General features: G+C 47.9%; 1 protein-coding gene across 2 annotated transcripts in view; it reads right to left on the bottom strand.

Moving 5' to 3' along the window:
* The window catches only part of robo3 (roundabout, axon guidance receptor, homolog 3 (Drosophila)), a 77,855-nt gene that overhangs the window by 5,345 nt on the left and 56,599 nt on the right, over positions 1 to 15,911 (bottom strand). Inside the window, exons 10-24 of one of the 2 annotated variants that reach the window (XM_068599794.1) lie at positions 10,184 to 10,265; positions 9,083 to 9,251; positions 6,826 to 6,992; positions 6,589 to 6,710; positions 6,250 to 6,466; positions 5,503 to 5,627; positions 4,742 to 4,928; positions 3,694 to 3,951; positions 3,405 to 3,444; positions 3,087 to 3,226; positions 2,687 to 2,968; positions 1,716 to 1,866; positions 1,137 to 1,355; positions 540 to 739; positions 235 to 342 (exon numbers count right to left, since the gene is read on the bottom strand). In XM_068599794.1, the coding sequence (XP_068455895.1) occupies positions 235 to 342; positions 540 to 739; positions 1,137 to 1,355; positions 1,716 to 1,866; positions 2,687 to 2,968; positions 3,087 to 3,226; positions 3,405 to 3,444; positions 3,694 to 3,951; positions 4,742 to 4,928; positions 5,503 to 5,627; positions 6,250 to 6,466; positions 6,589 to 6,710; positions 6,826 to 6,992; positions 9,083 to 9,251; positions 10,184 to 10,265 (2,467 nt within the window). The remainder of the gene's footprint in view (positions 1 to 234; positions 343 to 539; positions 740 to 1,136; positions 1,356 to 1,715; positions 1,867 to 2,686; positions 2,969 to 3,086; positions 3,227 to 3,404; positions 3,445 to 3,693; positions 3,952 to 4,741; positions 4,929 to 5,502; positions 5,628 to 6,249; positions 6,467 to 6,588; positions 6,711 to 6,825; positions 6,993 to 9,082; positions 9,252 to 10,183; positions 10,266 to 15,911) is intronic. The other variant, XM_068599795.1, reaches the window with a different exon arrangement.

The raw sequence follows: 15,911 nt of genomic DNA, 5'->3' as shown, positions 1-15,911 counted from the left end.
GCTATTATTTATTCACTCACTGACAAAAGACCGATGAATACTAAAGAAAAATAAGCCCAGACAGGATTTTTCTCTTTTGCAGCATAGCTTCATATTCCGCCACTGAGAACATTTGAATAGCACCTTTACCCCTCAACTCTTTGTCCCATATGTTCAATAACACACACTGAAGTCAACGATGGAGGCGTTGCTGTCCCCCATATGTCTGAACCGACGGGATCCGAACTCACTCACCTCCTTGCGGATCTCTTCTGTACGCTGAAGTCTTCGACACCTTTTTTTTCACACGGGATTTTTGGTTGGGAGGCGTGCACGCGTCTGCTGGGGACGAGCGGCTGTGCACTGTGTGTGAAGACGGGGAACAGTCAGAGACCTTCTCCACGCGCAACGGAGCATTTGATGTATTCTATGCATATGGATTAGTGAGTCAACACAGTTCCAGGGTGAATGCATACATGAATGTTCAGCTCTCCTGATCTTGTTTGCCACTGTGCCGTGTGTGTGTGTGTGTGTGTGTGTGTGTGCGTCAGCCTCTTTACCGGGTGTAGTCGCGCTGCTGGTGTCTTCATTCAGAGCCGGGCCCTGGCCGGGGAGGCAGCGATGGGCAGGACTCTGGCACTGCAGCGTGCCAACCTCCGATGAGCCGTGATGCTGTTGGCCGGAGAGGTTGGGGTTGGACTGGGTGAGCAGCGGGCTCGGCGCCTGGGGAACTGGCACTGGACCGCAGGGTAACCTTCTGCTATGGGGAGGGTGAGGGGGGGACGTGTTACTGGAGGGAACAAATCAGTGGAGGCAAGCGCTAAAGCTTTGCTTCAGAGTGAGTGTTTGCATAGACAGAACAAACCGTGCGTGTTATTTTTAACCCTCCGTTTGGCCGACTTCTCCTGTTGAGAGTTCATCTGCAGCATTTTTACTTTAATGGATGATTTAACATCTGGTCATGGGATTGTTCATTTGGCTAACAATGGTCAATGTGCGTTGTTGCAGACAACGTGGTCCTTTTTCCTGAATATTAACAAGTTCATTAAAATCTATCTCTTTCTCTTAGTATCTAAACATTCGCCACTTAGTGTTCATGAGGATTCAAAGACAAAACGCAACCTCGCAGTCAACGAATGGCGCGCCAGCGGACATACCGCGAGAGCTGCTGGCCGTCGCCGTGGTTGTGGCGGGGGAGGTCGTGGGGCGCTCGGCTCTCCTCGTGGGGCGACGGCGTGAGCGTGGCGGTGGACTGGTGGCTGTAGGAGGTGGCCGGGGAGGAGGCGTTGTTCCTCTGCGGGGGGCAGGGTCCCTCCTCGCAGCCCTCCATCAGGTAGGTCCTCTCCGGGAGGGGGGGGCACCACTCCTCGTCCGAGCTACACAGACAGAGAGCAGCGTCACAGCGAGACCATGTTATGCATGTTCTCTGCCTCGTAGCTTAGCTTTCAGGCGAGGCTCAGCCTCCGCTCGCCGCTCCGAGCGCGAGACTGAGGGTGATAGTTTGCTCTGTGGCCGCGGGGAGCGACTGGAAAGGAGGAACACAGCAAATTGTGTCGAGAAAACAGCTTAATCACTGCGAGGAAGCCGAGGTAATTGAGTTGTTAAAGCCGGAGGCAAAAGAGCCGCGTCGGGTTGGGTACGCAATGTGCCTGTTGGAGCTGACGCTGAGTCTAAACGATGGTGCAGCAGTGTGATACTAATTCATAGAGATGTGTGTATGTGTGTGTCTGACTCACCCGATATCCATGTCCTCGTGCTCGAGGGGCTGGTCGTCCGGCTCACAATGTTCCAGCTCTTCAACAGGGGGAGGAGGGGGCAGCGCCTCCATCCAGGTCAGAGACGGGGTCTTGACGGCCTTCCCCATCGCCTTCTGCTTGGGTTTACTACCTGTAGAAACACACACGGAGACGCTGTGATCTACAGGACTCACATCCCAGCAGGCCTGAGGCTGAAAGATACCACAAAGGGTGTGATCGGGGGATCGCTGAAGAAAGTTTCTTTCAAGTTCATTTATTTATACAACAGTAAATGTCGAGGTAGAATCAAAACCAGATGAATAGAAAATCAAGTAATGGATCTGAGGTTGGCTACTACGATACACTAATTATATTTTAGTGTATTGTAATAGCCAGTATTATCTTCATACTCATTATTTTTCTTGATGATTATTTCACCTTTTGGTGGAATAAATTAAAATCTCACAACATCTTTGACCAAATATCTTAATGTTAAAATTGTAGGTTTGAATATTGGTGCTTTCACAAAATGTTTATTAAGATATTTCTGATAAATAATCATCAGTACGATGCATATGCCAACATAGAATATCCAAAATCAAATATCTAATCTCGTATCACAATATCGATATAATATTGAGATATTGCCCAGCCATAAGGCCAACGATTCAAAACGTCAAATATTCAGTTTAATATATCAATAAAAATGATTAATAATACAATTATAATTAATATCAACAAAGAAGAGCAGAAAATCACATTAAAAAGCTGGAATTATAGATGATTGTTGGTATCTAGCTTAAATGATTACTTCATAATCAAATGAATTTCTGATCATTTCAGCTAAAATAAAGAAGAAGAAAAAAATCGATAAATGTGAAATTAACATGACATAATAACATTGGAACAGCTAAAAGGTCTTTGAGATCCCACAATGCATTTCTTACTACTGAACCCGGTGCCCTCCTCACCGTTGCAGCGGTCCGGCTGGGCGTACTGAGATCCGGACAGCCCCGGCGGGCCGATCCAGTGTCCGTCCTCCTGCTGCTCGCCGCTGTGGGCCGGCGCCTGCATCTGGTTGGTGAAAGGCATGATGGAGGTGGAGGCGTAGGGAGCGGTGGAGGCGTGCTGGGCGTAGGCGAAGTTGTGCGGGTCTTCGTTGGTGGCGTCGATGGTGCTGTAGATGGGCCCCTCGGTGGAGCCGCCCATGCTGTACTTCTCCGTCTGGTTCAGGTAGTTAGAGATTCCTGCGTCTGGGGACGGGGATGGAGGCCACGTTTAGCTTCTCTTGCTTTCTTCTACTTATCCCCGTGCACTTTGACTTAAGGAAACAGACGTTCATGAACCGTCTCCAGCAAACTATTCAGTTACCGTTGTAGTATCTCTCAGCCGTGTCGTGGTTGCTGGTGCAGCAGTTGACTGCCTCTTTGCCGCTGTGGACCAGGTTGGTGGTGGGCCAAGAGTCGGCCAGCCACGGGTAGTTGCCCATGTTGCCTCCCAGGACGCCGGGCCTACAGAGACATTCTGGCTGTAATTTAAGGCGTGGTGGAACACAGTGCAACAGCAAGGACTGTCTGGATGGAAATGCAGCAAGTAAAAGGCTGGATGTGAACATGCACTCATTCAATTCTATTGATTACTGTGAACTTCAACAAATCATAGATACACGGACGGATATAATTGAATTACCTTCCATTGAGCACTGTTCCCTCTCCATGAGGGAAACCAACTGCAGGAGACAAGGAGAGAATGAGAGAGTGAGAAGAAGGGTAAACTGACTCAGGGATGATGCACTTTGAGGGTCTAGTTTGTCTTTTTGTTCAGTGAAGACCAGACGTATTATACAAGATTAGCTGTTTATATTTTCCCTGTTTTCGAAAATCTGTATGCCGCCTTCTGAATGGCCGTTAAGATCAATGGTAGCAGACGGCAGACAGAGTCATCGACAGTGTGCCACACGTGAGTCACTCCTCCTGACCTGCTGGTGTGTAGGCGAAGGAGGCGGTGTAGTGGCTCAGCTCCTTCCTCTTCTTGCGCCGGCAGTAGATCCAGACGCTGAAGCCCATGAGGATGACCCAGCAGGCTCCGCCGATGCCCGCGATGAACGCCGGCTGCTTGACCACGTCTGTGATCTGCTCGGCCAGACTCACGCTGCTCTCCTCGGCGCCGTCGCCTCCGCCGCCTCCGCCGCCTCCGCCGCCACCGCCTGGCACGGAGGGCTGTTCAGCTGGCAGCTCTGAGGGAAGGACACGGGAGGGTGGAGGGCAAAATAAGACAACATGAGGGAGTTCTATGTTGTGGACCTGTTGTTGAATCCATCCAGTGGATTTCATTTTGTTTGGTTGGCTTCATTGTCTTTAAAGCCAAACAGAGCATCCAATAAATAGCTGACATTGTATCCACGCAGTAATAATACCATTATAATGCATGAATCAGCCAAAAGCCAATGACTAATTATCAAAAAGCAAAGTCACAGCAACTAAATGGTTACATCAACATCAAATGGTTTACCTAAATTAGCATATTAGCATGCTAACTTTAATTAATTAGCACTAAGCACAAAGCGCAGCTGAGCCTGATGGGAATGTCAATCATTCTCCAGTCGGATTACAATTTTGACCCGATGATATTTTCATTTTCCAGTCCACGGATTTGAAGCCACAAGTTCAGTATTTTGGCTGCTGCCATCTTGTATTTTGGCAACCAGATGTGACAGAAGAAGGTGGAGCTAAGTACCACTGAACGCTGAACAAGACAATTTTCAGGAACGAGAACGTTACAATTAACTTTCATGAAGTGAAAGTTAATTGTAAATGTCGTGGTGTTGACCTGTCAATCACCTTGTAGCCCCGCCCTAAAGCATCCGACATCCGAAAAGCAAGGCTACAAATATGAAACAGAAACTAAAGCTGACATTAGTTTTAAATTAGATAATTTCCCCCTCGAACAGAATTTTGTATGTAGTCCACTCGCATTTTGTCAGATTCATACGTTGTCTACATCTGTTTGTGTCTCTGTGGACTCACTGATGAGGACAGACACCGGCTGACTGCGGGTGCCGATGCCGGCGCTGGTCACCGCCGCCACCTCCACCTGGTAGAGCACGCCGGGCATCAGGCCCTTCAGCGCCGCCGACAGCGTGTTCCCGTCCACCGTCCTGTTGATGAAGTAGCGCGTCTGGTTGTCGCCGCCGCCGCTGCCCACACACCACACCTGGTGGTGTTCACAGAGATGGCATGGAATTCATTAGGCGCTTCATTTGGGCCTCTGGTTTGGCTTTGTGACCAAAGCAGTGTCTTTTCAGTCTCTGGTGCTCAGTCGAGAGCGCGTTAGAAATGATCATTTACTGACGAAATAGCCGACGACAGACTGCAATAGTCCGTCACTTTGATCAGCCAGATACTCGTTGTGTTAAATGTACAGTAGACACTGAACTTGACCACTAACCAGTGTGCTCGCCTCTACATTTGAAGTCCTAAAAAAACACATCTTGAGGATTTTCTTTCCCTTTGAAATGTTTTTTTATTTTTTTATCTCTGCGTGTAACCTGAATGAACAAAATATTAAGGTCTACTTGTGACTGTCCCGAATCCTCCACAATCCTTCGACTTCCTGATTTGGGACAAGTGCAGATTGTGTGAAGGAAACCTCATCATTTGTAACATTTTCCGAATGATGATAAGACATTTCTGTGTGAAAAGACAGCGTGTATTCGTGTGATTGTGTGTTCCAGCAGTCGTCGGTGCCTGCAGGTGAAAGCGCAGTGACACTGCTGAGGCGTGTTTACCCTGTACTCCTGGATGATGCCGTTCTGCATCTCGCTGGGCGGAGGCTCCCAGGAGACGCTGATGCTGGAGCTGTTGCTTAGCTTCACTGTTACCACTGCCACAGCTCGGGGTGGGGCACTGGGGACTGTGAGAGGTGGAGGGGGGCAGGAGAGAAGGGGGTGGGGGCAACATTCATGTCATTACAGCAACATACTTATGGTGAGCAAGATGACACACGAGTACAAAACTCAAGTTCCAATGCAATAAAAGCGATGAGATATAAAACACGAGTCGAGAAACATGAAAGTGAGCTGTAGCAGGAGAGAGAATTTTGCTTTTGCTTTAAACATTTAATCATGTTTTTTTTGTTTTTTTGCCAGACGAAGCTAAGGCAGGTCGATCCAAAGTCTATAAGTGCTGCTGGCCAAAAAAAAAATATTAAAAATCTTTTTTTGTTTTAATCGAGACTTTGGATCAACTCGTATAAGACTGCTGAAAACCTCGGGCTGCAAAATTCACAGTGTGGAGAAGCTGAATTTAATAAAAACTAGGATCAATATAAATGAAGCAAAAATTGCGCAGGATATAAAATTAACCCCGAAGTGAGATACCGTGAGTGAGGTTCATGCGGTGCCAGACAGGCTAATGAACAGACATTTCCATGGCCCTGCGATGTCAAAGGGCCTGGTCTACTTTATTAACAGAGGGGGTTTATTTGAATCTCTTCCTGGCACGGACGCGTTTTCTAAAGTCACCAGGTTCATTACCCTCTTCCGGGGTTCGGACCAGTAACGTCCGGCTGTCCTTTCCCTGGAATTCGTCGAAATAGGGTCGGATCTTCATCTCGTACTCGGTTCCTTTGAGCAGGTTGGTGAGGACGGTGAAGCGCTCCGAGGGGGAGTTGATGTCCTGGAGGAGCCAGTTTCCCCCGCTGGGTCGGTAGAAGAGCCGGTAGCCCTGGACGTACTGAGACTGACGGTCCACCTGGATCAGTCCAGTGGGATGGGGATTAGAAAAAAACGGTGAGAGAGTGGACAGGTGGAGAACTCAAACTGAACCCTCTACCGCCCCCCTCGTAAAGCACAGCGCCGCAGAGAGCCACTCACCGTCCAGGACACGCGGATGGAGGCTGTTGTCAGCGTGGCGGGCTCCTGCAGCTGGACGGCCACCTCTCCCAGCTCCCTCTGCACTTGCCTGTGGTCCACTCCCTGACCCGTAGGACTCACATCTGAGGGGGAAAACACACATGCTGCTCAGTGGGCTGCTGCTACCGATGCATTAGCACGCACGACCGCGGCGGCGTTCCCCAACGCGAGCCTCGATGTCCCCCGAGAGGGACCGACCTTGGGTTCTGACGGGCTCGGAGATGGGGCTCGGGTCGCTCAGGCCGTAGGCGTTGACGGCCCGGACGATGAACAGGTAGATGGTGTTGGGGAGAAGACCGGTGATGGTGTGCGTTTCCATCCTGACCATGTCGGCGACAGTCTGCCACGTGCTGCCCGCTGATTGGCTGTGAAAAGATAGGAGGGAAAGAAGAAGAAGAAAAAAAAGCAATATGATATTAAATGTGATCTGTGATCTAAGCTCAGTCACGGACATGCAAGCTCAACTTTCATTCTGCCTGGCATGAGGTCTGCTGCTGCTGCTGCTGTGACACCGGACCCTTCTGAACATCAGAATAGCTTTCTGAAATGATTTACTCGACAGATATCTGATTATAATGAAGTATGGAGGCCAACTTGTCTTAATATTCAATGTTTTAGAGACTGCAATAAACTCTTTCAAACTTGGGGATGACAAGACATATGCAGATGTGTGTATGTGAAGCCTACCAAGCAAGATAAAGAGATTCATCAGAACATTTAATAAATTCCAATTGTTTATTAAAATGAGTCATAAAGATGTTATTGTTTATTTTTTCAGAGTGGCCAGTGTCCATTTCCATATCTGTCCAACAGAAGGCGAAAACATATGAAACCAATTTGTCCAGCATTCCAGGTTCACGATCACAAAAGGTCATTAGGCTATTATTACTCAAGGTAAGGTACAAGTACATGATATGTGTACTTAAGGAGGCTACTTAAGCAGAGGAAGGCTCCTTCAGTTACATTCCACTGACCCAGCGTCCTGCTGCTGGTCGATGCTGGATTCATGTGCAGCCGCACAACTCAACCAAAGCGTGAGAAGATCTCCGGGGCGATAGCCACATCTATTTTTGGCCCAGTCTCATATTCCTTATCTGCTAAACAATAGCACATGCGAGCAAAGTCACTCAGAGAAGCCTGTGCTCGCTAGAAGGTCTCCAAGTGATGCAATTCGCTCCGTCCTGATGAATAATGTAATGGGGCCTGGAAGGAGCCGCAGCTGCCGGCGGGAAAGGAGGGCATGTTCTTAGCATTGTGGCACTCCCCCAGATGCATCAGCGCATCTCTTCCCCATCCTCTGTGAAGCCTCCGTCACCTTGGCAGAGCGGCAGTCACAAAGGCCTCCCCAACCATTTGTTTGACACTTTTAGAATTCCCCCAAGGGTACTGTGGGGGTTTGCGGTGAAGGAGCTTCAGTTGTGCTGAACCGCACGATTAGACCAAAGAGAACGACTCATGAATACTCATCTATGTGTGTTTGTGTGTGTGTGTGTGTGTGTGTGTGTGCTCGAGCAGCATTCAAGGTAACTTTGTGGAGGAGTTGAAAGTTCACACACAAGGATGTGGCTCCAGAAAAGACAAAATGAACGCAGTCCCACCCGGAGACTGGAACGTCTGCCATCTTGCATTAAATAAACACTATAACACCTCACTCACACACACACACACACAGCTCATCTCTGTGCTCCCACAAACAAGCCTCAGCCCCTCAGGCCCAGCAGTGTTATTGCACACATCCCAGCGGTCCCTCCAGCTGCTTTATAAAGAATCAGCGTGCGTTACTTGGAAACGCTCCGCCGCTGCCACGGGCGGGTGGACGTCTGGATCTGATTAGGCTCTGCCGGTGTTCTCCGCCGTACCGAGTCGGAGGGACACGTATCCCCTTAACGCCGTCTATCTTCATCTGAAGGGCTCCGCCCATCCTGCTCAGCTAAATCTACCCCCCCCCCCCCCACCCTTAATTATCCAAGGTGGACTTTCTGCCGCGGTGCATTCAGGCTCAGTGTGCAGATGAGTCCTCTCACATGCTTGTGACAGTTCCTGACATGTTTTGAATGATTCCGCCTGGCCAAACCTGCAGTCGAACGCACTCCCCTTCACACATTTAATCCATGAAATTGTTCCGTTGAGTTTTTTTGTCTTTTCAAGGTCTAATACTAATTAATAACTGTGGCAGCGTGACTCTTTAAAGAGATGCAAAGCATGACAGAATTGCATTAGTCTGAAAGTCAGTGAATGTTTGAGTGTCCCGTAATTAAAAAGGTTTTCTGTTCTGACAAGAAGGATGCTTTTATGTTCAAATTGTTGAATTTTAAAATATTCAGCACTAAAAGAAGCCTGGACTGTTAAATATAGAATTGTATTGTCTGAGAGACGAAGCAGTGAAGCGTCTCTTACGGCCGGGAAGACACACAGCAGGGAGGTAAAGGCGTTCTCGGACTTGGTGAGCACTCACCTGAAGGCCTCGATGATGTAGGCGGTGACGGCGGCCCCGCCCTCGTGAGCGTTGGGTTGCCAGGTCAGAGACACGCTGTTCTTGGACACGTCCGTGACGATGGGCTTGTGCGGCGGGCCCGGCAGCTGGAAGGGCTCCGTGGCCTGGGCGACCGACTGGTCTGCGCTCTCTGGGAGGGGGGGGGGCGAGGGAGGAAGCAAAGATGGAGGCGGAGAGGCGGGGCATTAACATGAAGCGTCTCATTGAGCCCTCTGTGTCGTCTCACGTTAACTGAACGTTCGCCTCGGCGTCGCTGCGGGCCGACTTCCTCACTTCTAACAGACTGCGCAATTTTGGCTTCTCATAACAAATATTGAATGCTAACTAACCATCACGGCACTAATAGTCAAATAACAGCATTCTGTGTCATCAGAGCGGCTTGTTACTCAATTTAATTCTTTGTTTTTATGCTCATTCCGTCTCATTCTCTTTGTTCTAAAGCACTTTGGGGCACGTGTCTTGTATGAGAACTGCTACACAAATACAGTATTTTTATGCCGCTAATGAAATCTCTCCAGCTTGAAGTCTTTCTTCCAGCCTTATGGCTTGTGGAGAAGATAAAGAGCGGCGCCTCACAAAGCAGCGTGTGCCTAGAGCTGCAGCAGGCCGTTAGCGTGTTTGAACCTTTATTTATCCCCACAAAGGGGTTGTCTCTTTGTCAACATCGTGCTTCACATTCATACACTTTCCCACATTTATGTTTGCAGTCTGCCCGGCAACAGCCCCGGGACCCGCAGGCGTTCATTAGACCTGGCAGGTTGCTTCAGTGGAGCAATCAAAAGGCCACAAGGAGCCTCGATACTCAGACCTTTTAAAGAAAAGTCTCACATTGACAAGTATGCTCTAAACTGTCACTTAAATCTCTAAGTAAGTGTTACACAAAGCATGTCCTCAAGTTAGCCAGATGAATAATAGGGCAGAGTGGCAATCAGATTCAGATTTGATTTTCAGCTGTACAAATGGTTTAATAAAATGAATTACAAATAGTTAATTATATATCTGTGTTCCTCATGGAGCCGCTATTCATTTGCATGCATTTAAAATCACGCTGAGACACTTTACCTTTGACTGTGAGCACTCCGCTCCAGCTCGTCTCTCCGCTGGAGCTGGAAGCCAGGCAGGTGTAGACTCCGGAGTCCGTTTCCTGGCAACAGGGAAACGTGTGTGCTTAGTTTGGTGTGAGCGTGAGCCTTGGATGCTACATTAATGAACCCATTACCACTGATCAAGACTAAATGTCATATCTCTCAAACTAGAATGTTTGCTCCCAGAATACTGAGCAGAGGGAAAGCTGGCCGAGCCTGGCGCCGTGACCCAGGCGGGGGAGTCTTTGTGCTCCCACATCAGAGTCAGACGGGCTTCTTACAAGCCATCAGGAGCAGCTTGCCTAACATGTTTAAAGAAGGTGCAACTGTAGCCCCGTCATCAGCCATCATGTTGGGTCTCTACGAGCACGATTCTCTCCTCTCGCCTACGCAAGCGTGGAAATCACTTTCCTACAGATATCGAGTCCCGCCCCCTCCATATGGATGACTGGTGTGGATTTCTGTCTCATAAATTATAATATACTTCAACAAGCTTTACGATAAAGAATGATTCTCGACACGTATTTGTTTCCCCAAAAATAGATCCAGGGAACAATGGAGGAGGGATCTGCCTCTTTGCTGCTGGCAGCATGACGACATCCTCTTCAAGTGGAAGGATGGAAAGTAACGTCGCGACGGAGAATCATTTGGATTTCTCTGATATTCTGAATGAAAATAATAATATCATGTGTTTTACTAGTAAACTGCAGCATTCAGGCAATACATTGGTTATGCTTATCTAAATATTACAGTAAAATAGCATCACTTCGGTATCAAATATGATTTTGTTTTCTGACCCTTGACACAGCATATGCTTTCATGAGCTGCTTTTACTCTGGCCACTCTGTCATTGGTAGTTATTTTATTGTATTTTTCATAAATGAAATATTCTCAGTGGACCTATTTGAAGTTAAAGTCAAGCTGGTGGCTTTTATGTTCCTCGTCTGATTCCTACACGGCAGAGGAGGAGAGTTAAAGGAGGGATCAAAGGACAGAATTTTAATGAGCAGCTAGCGGTCGAGAAGTGTCTGAGGAGCCAGTCTTTATACTCAACAGCTACTTAGCATTCTGGACATGCTATGAGCAGACGTAATTAAGTGAGGTGTGTGTGTGTGTGTGCATGTGTGTTGACGTGCACAAGTGACTGCTGGCTATCACATTTTTTGGGGGGATTCAAGCCAGAAGCTAGACGGGCTGTGAAATTGCGTACAACAGAGGAGATGCTGGGGGTCTGTACGCTGGGGAACGTGACACCGAGGCAGCGGGAGCCTCTGAACACGCTTCTGTCGCTCGAGCTTCACTGCTCCAGGTCTTTCTTTTTGTCTCGCTCTCTCTGTCTGCTTTCTTTCATTTCGCTCTCAGCTTCAATTCATCCTTCTTTGAAAGGGTAACGTCTATGCATTTTTTTTTTGCCCCGGACTGCTTTTTTTCCACTGTTTTAAGTGACTAATGGGGACAACCTTTTGTTAGTCCAGCACTGAGCGAGAGCGTTGCAGACGGAGACGAGAAGTCTCCTTCTGAAATCTAGCGAGAGGCTTGTCAGGGGCCAAAACAAGCTCTTTAGCTGCCCCGCTTAGCGGCTGCCGTCTGCAATACTGGACCTGTTTCACGATAGTTGTCATCATTCGTCACTCAGACACAAAAAGATGAGGAAAAAAGTTGTGAAGAAACATACTGAAGTTGCCCTTTAAAGATGTCGAATGTTTCAGAACTCTAATGGGCGTTAGAAGACCGAGACAGCAGAAGATTGTCGAGTGATACACAGTCGGAGGAGCACCAACACTGCTCTGGATCAAACTAATTGTAGACATGCCACTTCTCAACGCCTGATGAATAAAATTAGTCTTTTTTTAAATCCACCCTGTGGCTTAATTTGACAACTATTGACGCTATAATGAAATGTTTTTAAGGAGTTCAGATAGACAACATCACTGCATGGAAAAAGTAACCCCTTCAATCATTTAAATGGGTTCTGGTGCTGAGCACTCCGGTGAAATAAAGTTAAACCAGGCCCAACTTTTGGAGTGAATGCCATATCACTAATGTTCATGATCTAACTATGGTGTCTGATTAGACTGCAAACTCATCTGTTACTCCAACTGGATTAATATTTCATCATCCCACAATACGCCGCCACTTAACTCTTTTGCAACGCAGGGATGTGTTCAACGATGCCAACTAAACCAAGCGCCAAGAACCTCAGCAATGCACCAGCCAAGGAGTTTGATTCAACATGTCTGGCAGGCCTCAAGGACAGTGGGATGTGTTTGGGTGAGACACTGAATGTGAACTTAACTTTCCTCATTTACTAGAAAAAATAAATACTTGAACCTTACAGGGTTTCCTTTAAAGCCCTGTGGAATTTTGACCAGTGGCATTGTTTGATGGGCGTGCTCTCGTATCATGGACCAGCTCTCGCATTCACGCCACAACACTGTAGTACAAACATTCCTGCTGGGCGCAAAGGGCAGTCGTGCATGAGTAACTACGGTGGCCTCAATGCCCCATTAAACGCAGCGGCGCACGAGAAAAACAAGCAGCGGAGAAGAAACGAGACGGCTGGTTTCCAAACATCGCAAATAAGAGGCTTTGCGAAGGTTTTATGAGCTATGAAACGCACTCAAACAATGTGGCGAGGAAACAAAACCCTGTTTGTGTACAATAAAAGCTCCAGAGAGAGGAGCTGTACAATGAGATAAATTATAAATTGGGCTCCATTTACTGCACATGGCGAGAGAGAGCAGGGGGACCGACTGTATTTTAATGTTAACGGCACCTGCGAGCACTGCTGGCTCTCTAAATCGCTCTTCTGTTGCACTCTATGCCGGAGCGTCACAGTGAATTTTAATTACTTTTTCCTCCGTTTTGCTGTAAGAGGTTTCCGTCCACTGTAGTTCAGCAATTTACATGCAGAACCCCGTCCGCCGCAAACACAATCGGCCTCCCCTTATTCACTTAGTCTGCGAACGCGTCCCGTATTCCCCCCATTGAAAACCTTATACATTATGCAGAGGATGTGCGAGGCCGGCCTATCATGACTAATGCCTCGCTGAGCGGCGTGCGCGCGCACGTGTGCGCGTGTGTTGCGTCCAGGGCCGGCTCATCAGTAACACTGACAGAGGAATTACTCAAGCCTAAGTGGCTTGTCAGAGCGTCCTGCAGGACGCGGGACAGGTGACTCTCCATCCTACCCAGCATCCCTCGCTGCTCCTCCTCCTCCTCACTCTCCCCCTATAGGCCCTGACCTTGAGTTGACCTGTGGGCCGGCTGACTGAAGGGGGTACAAAGCGGGTCCCCAGATGGTGGCGTTTGATTCGGTGGATGGGGAATCGGGTGGGGTAAACAGCCGGGACACCTGACTATTAATCAAGCCCGGCAGCTCTGGCGCTGCGCGGAAAAAAAACAGATTGCTGAAAAATGGATGAGAGGCGAGGAAGAGAAGAGAACGGGAGGGAGGAGCTCCACACTCAAAGAGGGGATATTATTCATTATTATAGTTTGACTCCATCTTTGGGATATTTTTGCTCCACACTTCCTCGAAATCAGTTAAACAGAGCGACCCGAGCTTCCTTTTTCTTCGCCCACCACCTGCTAACTACCCACTCACAGCGGGTATCAGCCTTCTGCACAGTACAGCGCGCAGAAGGTTGATAATGATGTCAGATCCTTTTTTTAGGCCGGCGCAGAAGGGAAACGTGATTACCTGCTCTAACACGCGTACACTGGGATTTAAAGTCAACACATGAACTCGATTTCCTCCTCTAATGTGATTACTCCGAGTAATCGCTTTTCTTATGTCCGCGTAGTCCTGCTCACACTCTTCAGGCTTTGTTTGGGTTCCTCTGTTGGCTTCATTTTTAAAAAAATTTTTTTAACTTTTGCCACACACACACACCCCCGATGCCCACGCCCACGGCAACCGTTTAGCAGAATGGCAGCGAGAACCCTCTTTAACCCCCCCTACCAGCACCAGAATACACACACAGACACACTTCCCGTCTGTCCAGGACGTCTTGGCACCGGTGAGGGACCGTGGTAGTGTGTGTCTGGCAGAGGTCCCAGGGTAATGGCATCTCCTCACTGCCAGGGTACGAGGAACAAACACACCATCTGTCCCCCTCCAGGGGCCCCGGTGAAGTCCACTTCTGTACACTGATTGTTTCAGGTTTCAATGGGTTTTATTTTGATTGGAAGGAAGATTGTGCTCAATAATTAGTCTTTGCGTTTCATACTCTGTTGATTTGAACTAACAAATCGAACTGACACAAACAGATGTTTTGAGATTGAAATAGATGAATGAACTCGTGCTCAACTCAAATGGGACCTGACTAACATTGTTTGCATTGAGCTATTCACTCAGTGTGTACAATTTTGTAAAACTTTAAAAAAAAAATTAAATTAAATTAGAAAAAAGTACAATGCTAATTGTGATGGACTTGTTCCAGACATCCATGGTGCCCAGATGACGTGTTGTGATGATAATCACCACATCACCTCCAGCTGGTTGATATATGTGGTTTTGGGTCTAAATCACTGTTTGATGCATTCTATTCAATTCAGTTTATTTTGTGTAGCCCAAAAATCACAAATTGTCCTCGGAGGGCTTTACAATCTGTACACATGTCACATCCCTGTCCCGGGACCTCACGTCAGATCAGGAAAAACTCCCCCTAAAAAATTGAAAAAACAATTTCGCGGGGGAAGAAACCTTCAGGAGAGCAACAGAGGACGATCTCTCTCCCCGAATGGACAGAAGCAATAGATGTCATGTGTACAGAATGATTCCCTTGTAGAAACCAGTGTCCATAGTCCCCTCCTCATGAAATGTAATAACCTAGTTGATCCCTTAACTTTGACTCTTGTGCTGTCTTCAGTTAACTTTGATTTATAAGCATACCTGCAACAATTTAGACATTCCCATCAGCTTCAGCTCGTTTTTAGTGCTCATTAGCATGCGTTAGCTCTCAGGCTAAACTACGATGTTAAACATGGCCGACATTACATCTGCTTAACATCAGCCTGTCACAATGAGAGCATGTTGGCTCACAGAACCGCTGTGCCTTTAGTCAGCTGTAGGCTCTGTGTCGTGTTTGCTGCCACCATCACATCATCACAGCTGTTTAATTCTGTTTCGTCTCAGTGATGGACTCTGGCGTCCGACATTTGACATCGCCGACGAGGCCCTCAACTCAAGTGTTGTTTGTTTCTCGAAAAGAAATAAACGGCTGATTTCGACAAGTCAGTTTGTGATCTCGTCTGTGAAATCCAAAGCCATAAATACCAGGTGCTGTTGTGTCTGCCGTAGAACAATAAAATCAAACGCGCCGCCATCACTGAGGGCATGTCTGCTCACTGTGTAGATTGAGATCAAACAGAGCCAGAGTCTACAGAGAACTTCAACACGCTTCAAAAGCTCGAGCACTTCCAAGTTGGTGCTCTCAGCTGTCGAGCTGACATGAATGCAGCGCAAAATGCACTTCGGGGCGGCTGACTCCCGACTTGCCTCCCTCCTCTCCTCTCCTCTCACTCAGCCTCCTGCTCCTCCATCTCTGTTTCTTGCTCCCATTCATCCACTCCTCACTCGCGGTGATGTATTGAGGATTTAATTACAAGTCTCAGCGATCGTTAATCATTGAGAACCCACAATCAATTAATGTGCGAGCCTCCTCCGAGTCTCGCAGAGGCTGCGGTGACCTCAGGTGCTG

The sequence above is a fragment of the Clinocottus analis genome, unplaced genomic scaffold (genome assembly GCF_023055335.1).
Source record: "Clinocottus analis isolate CAN_PGR_092001 unplaced genomic scaffold, fCliAna1.0.p SCAF_5, whole genome shotgun sequence".
Taxonomy (NCBI): domain Eukaryota; kingdom Metazoa; phylum Chordata; class Actinopteri; order Perciformes; family Cottidae; genus Clinocottus; species Clinocottus analis.
This window is presented reverse-complemented; position numbering and strand designations above follow the sequence as displayed.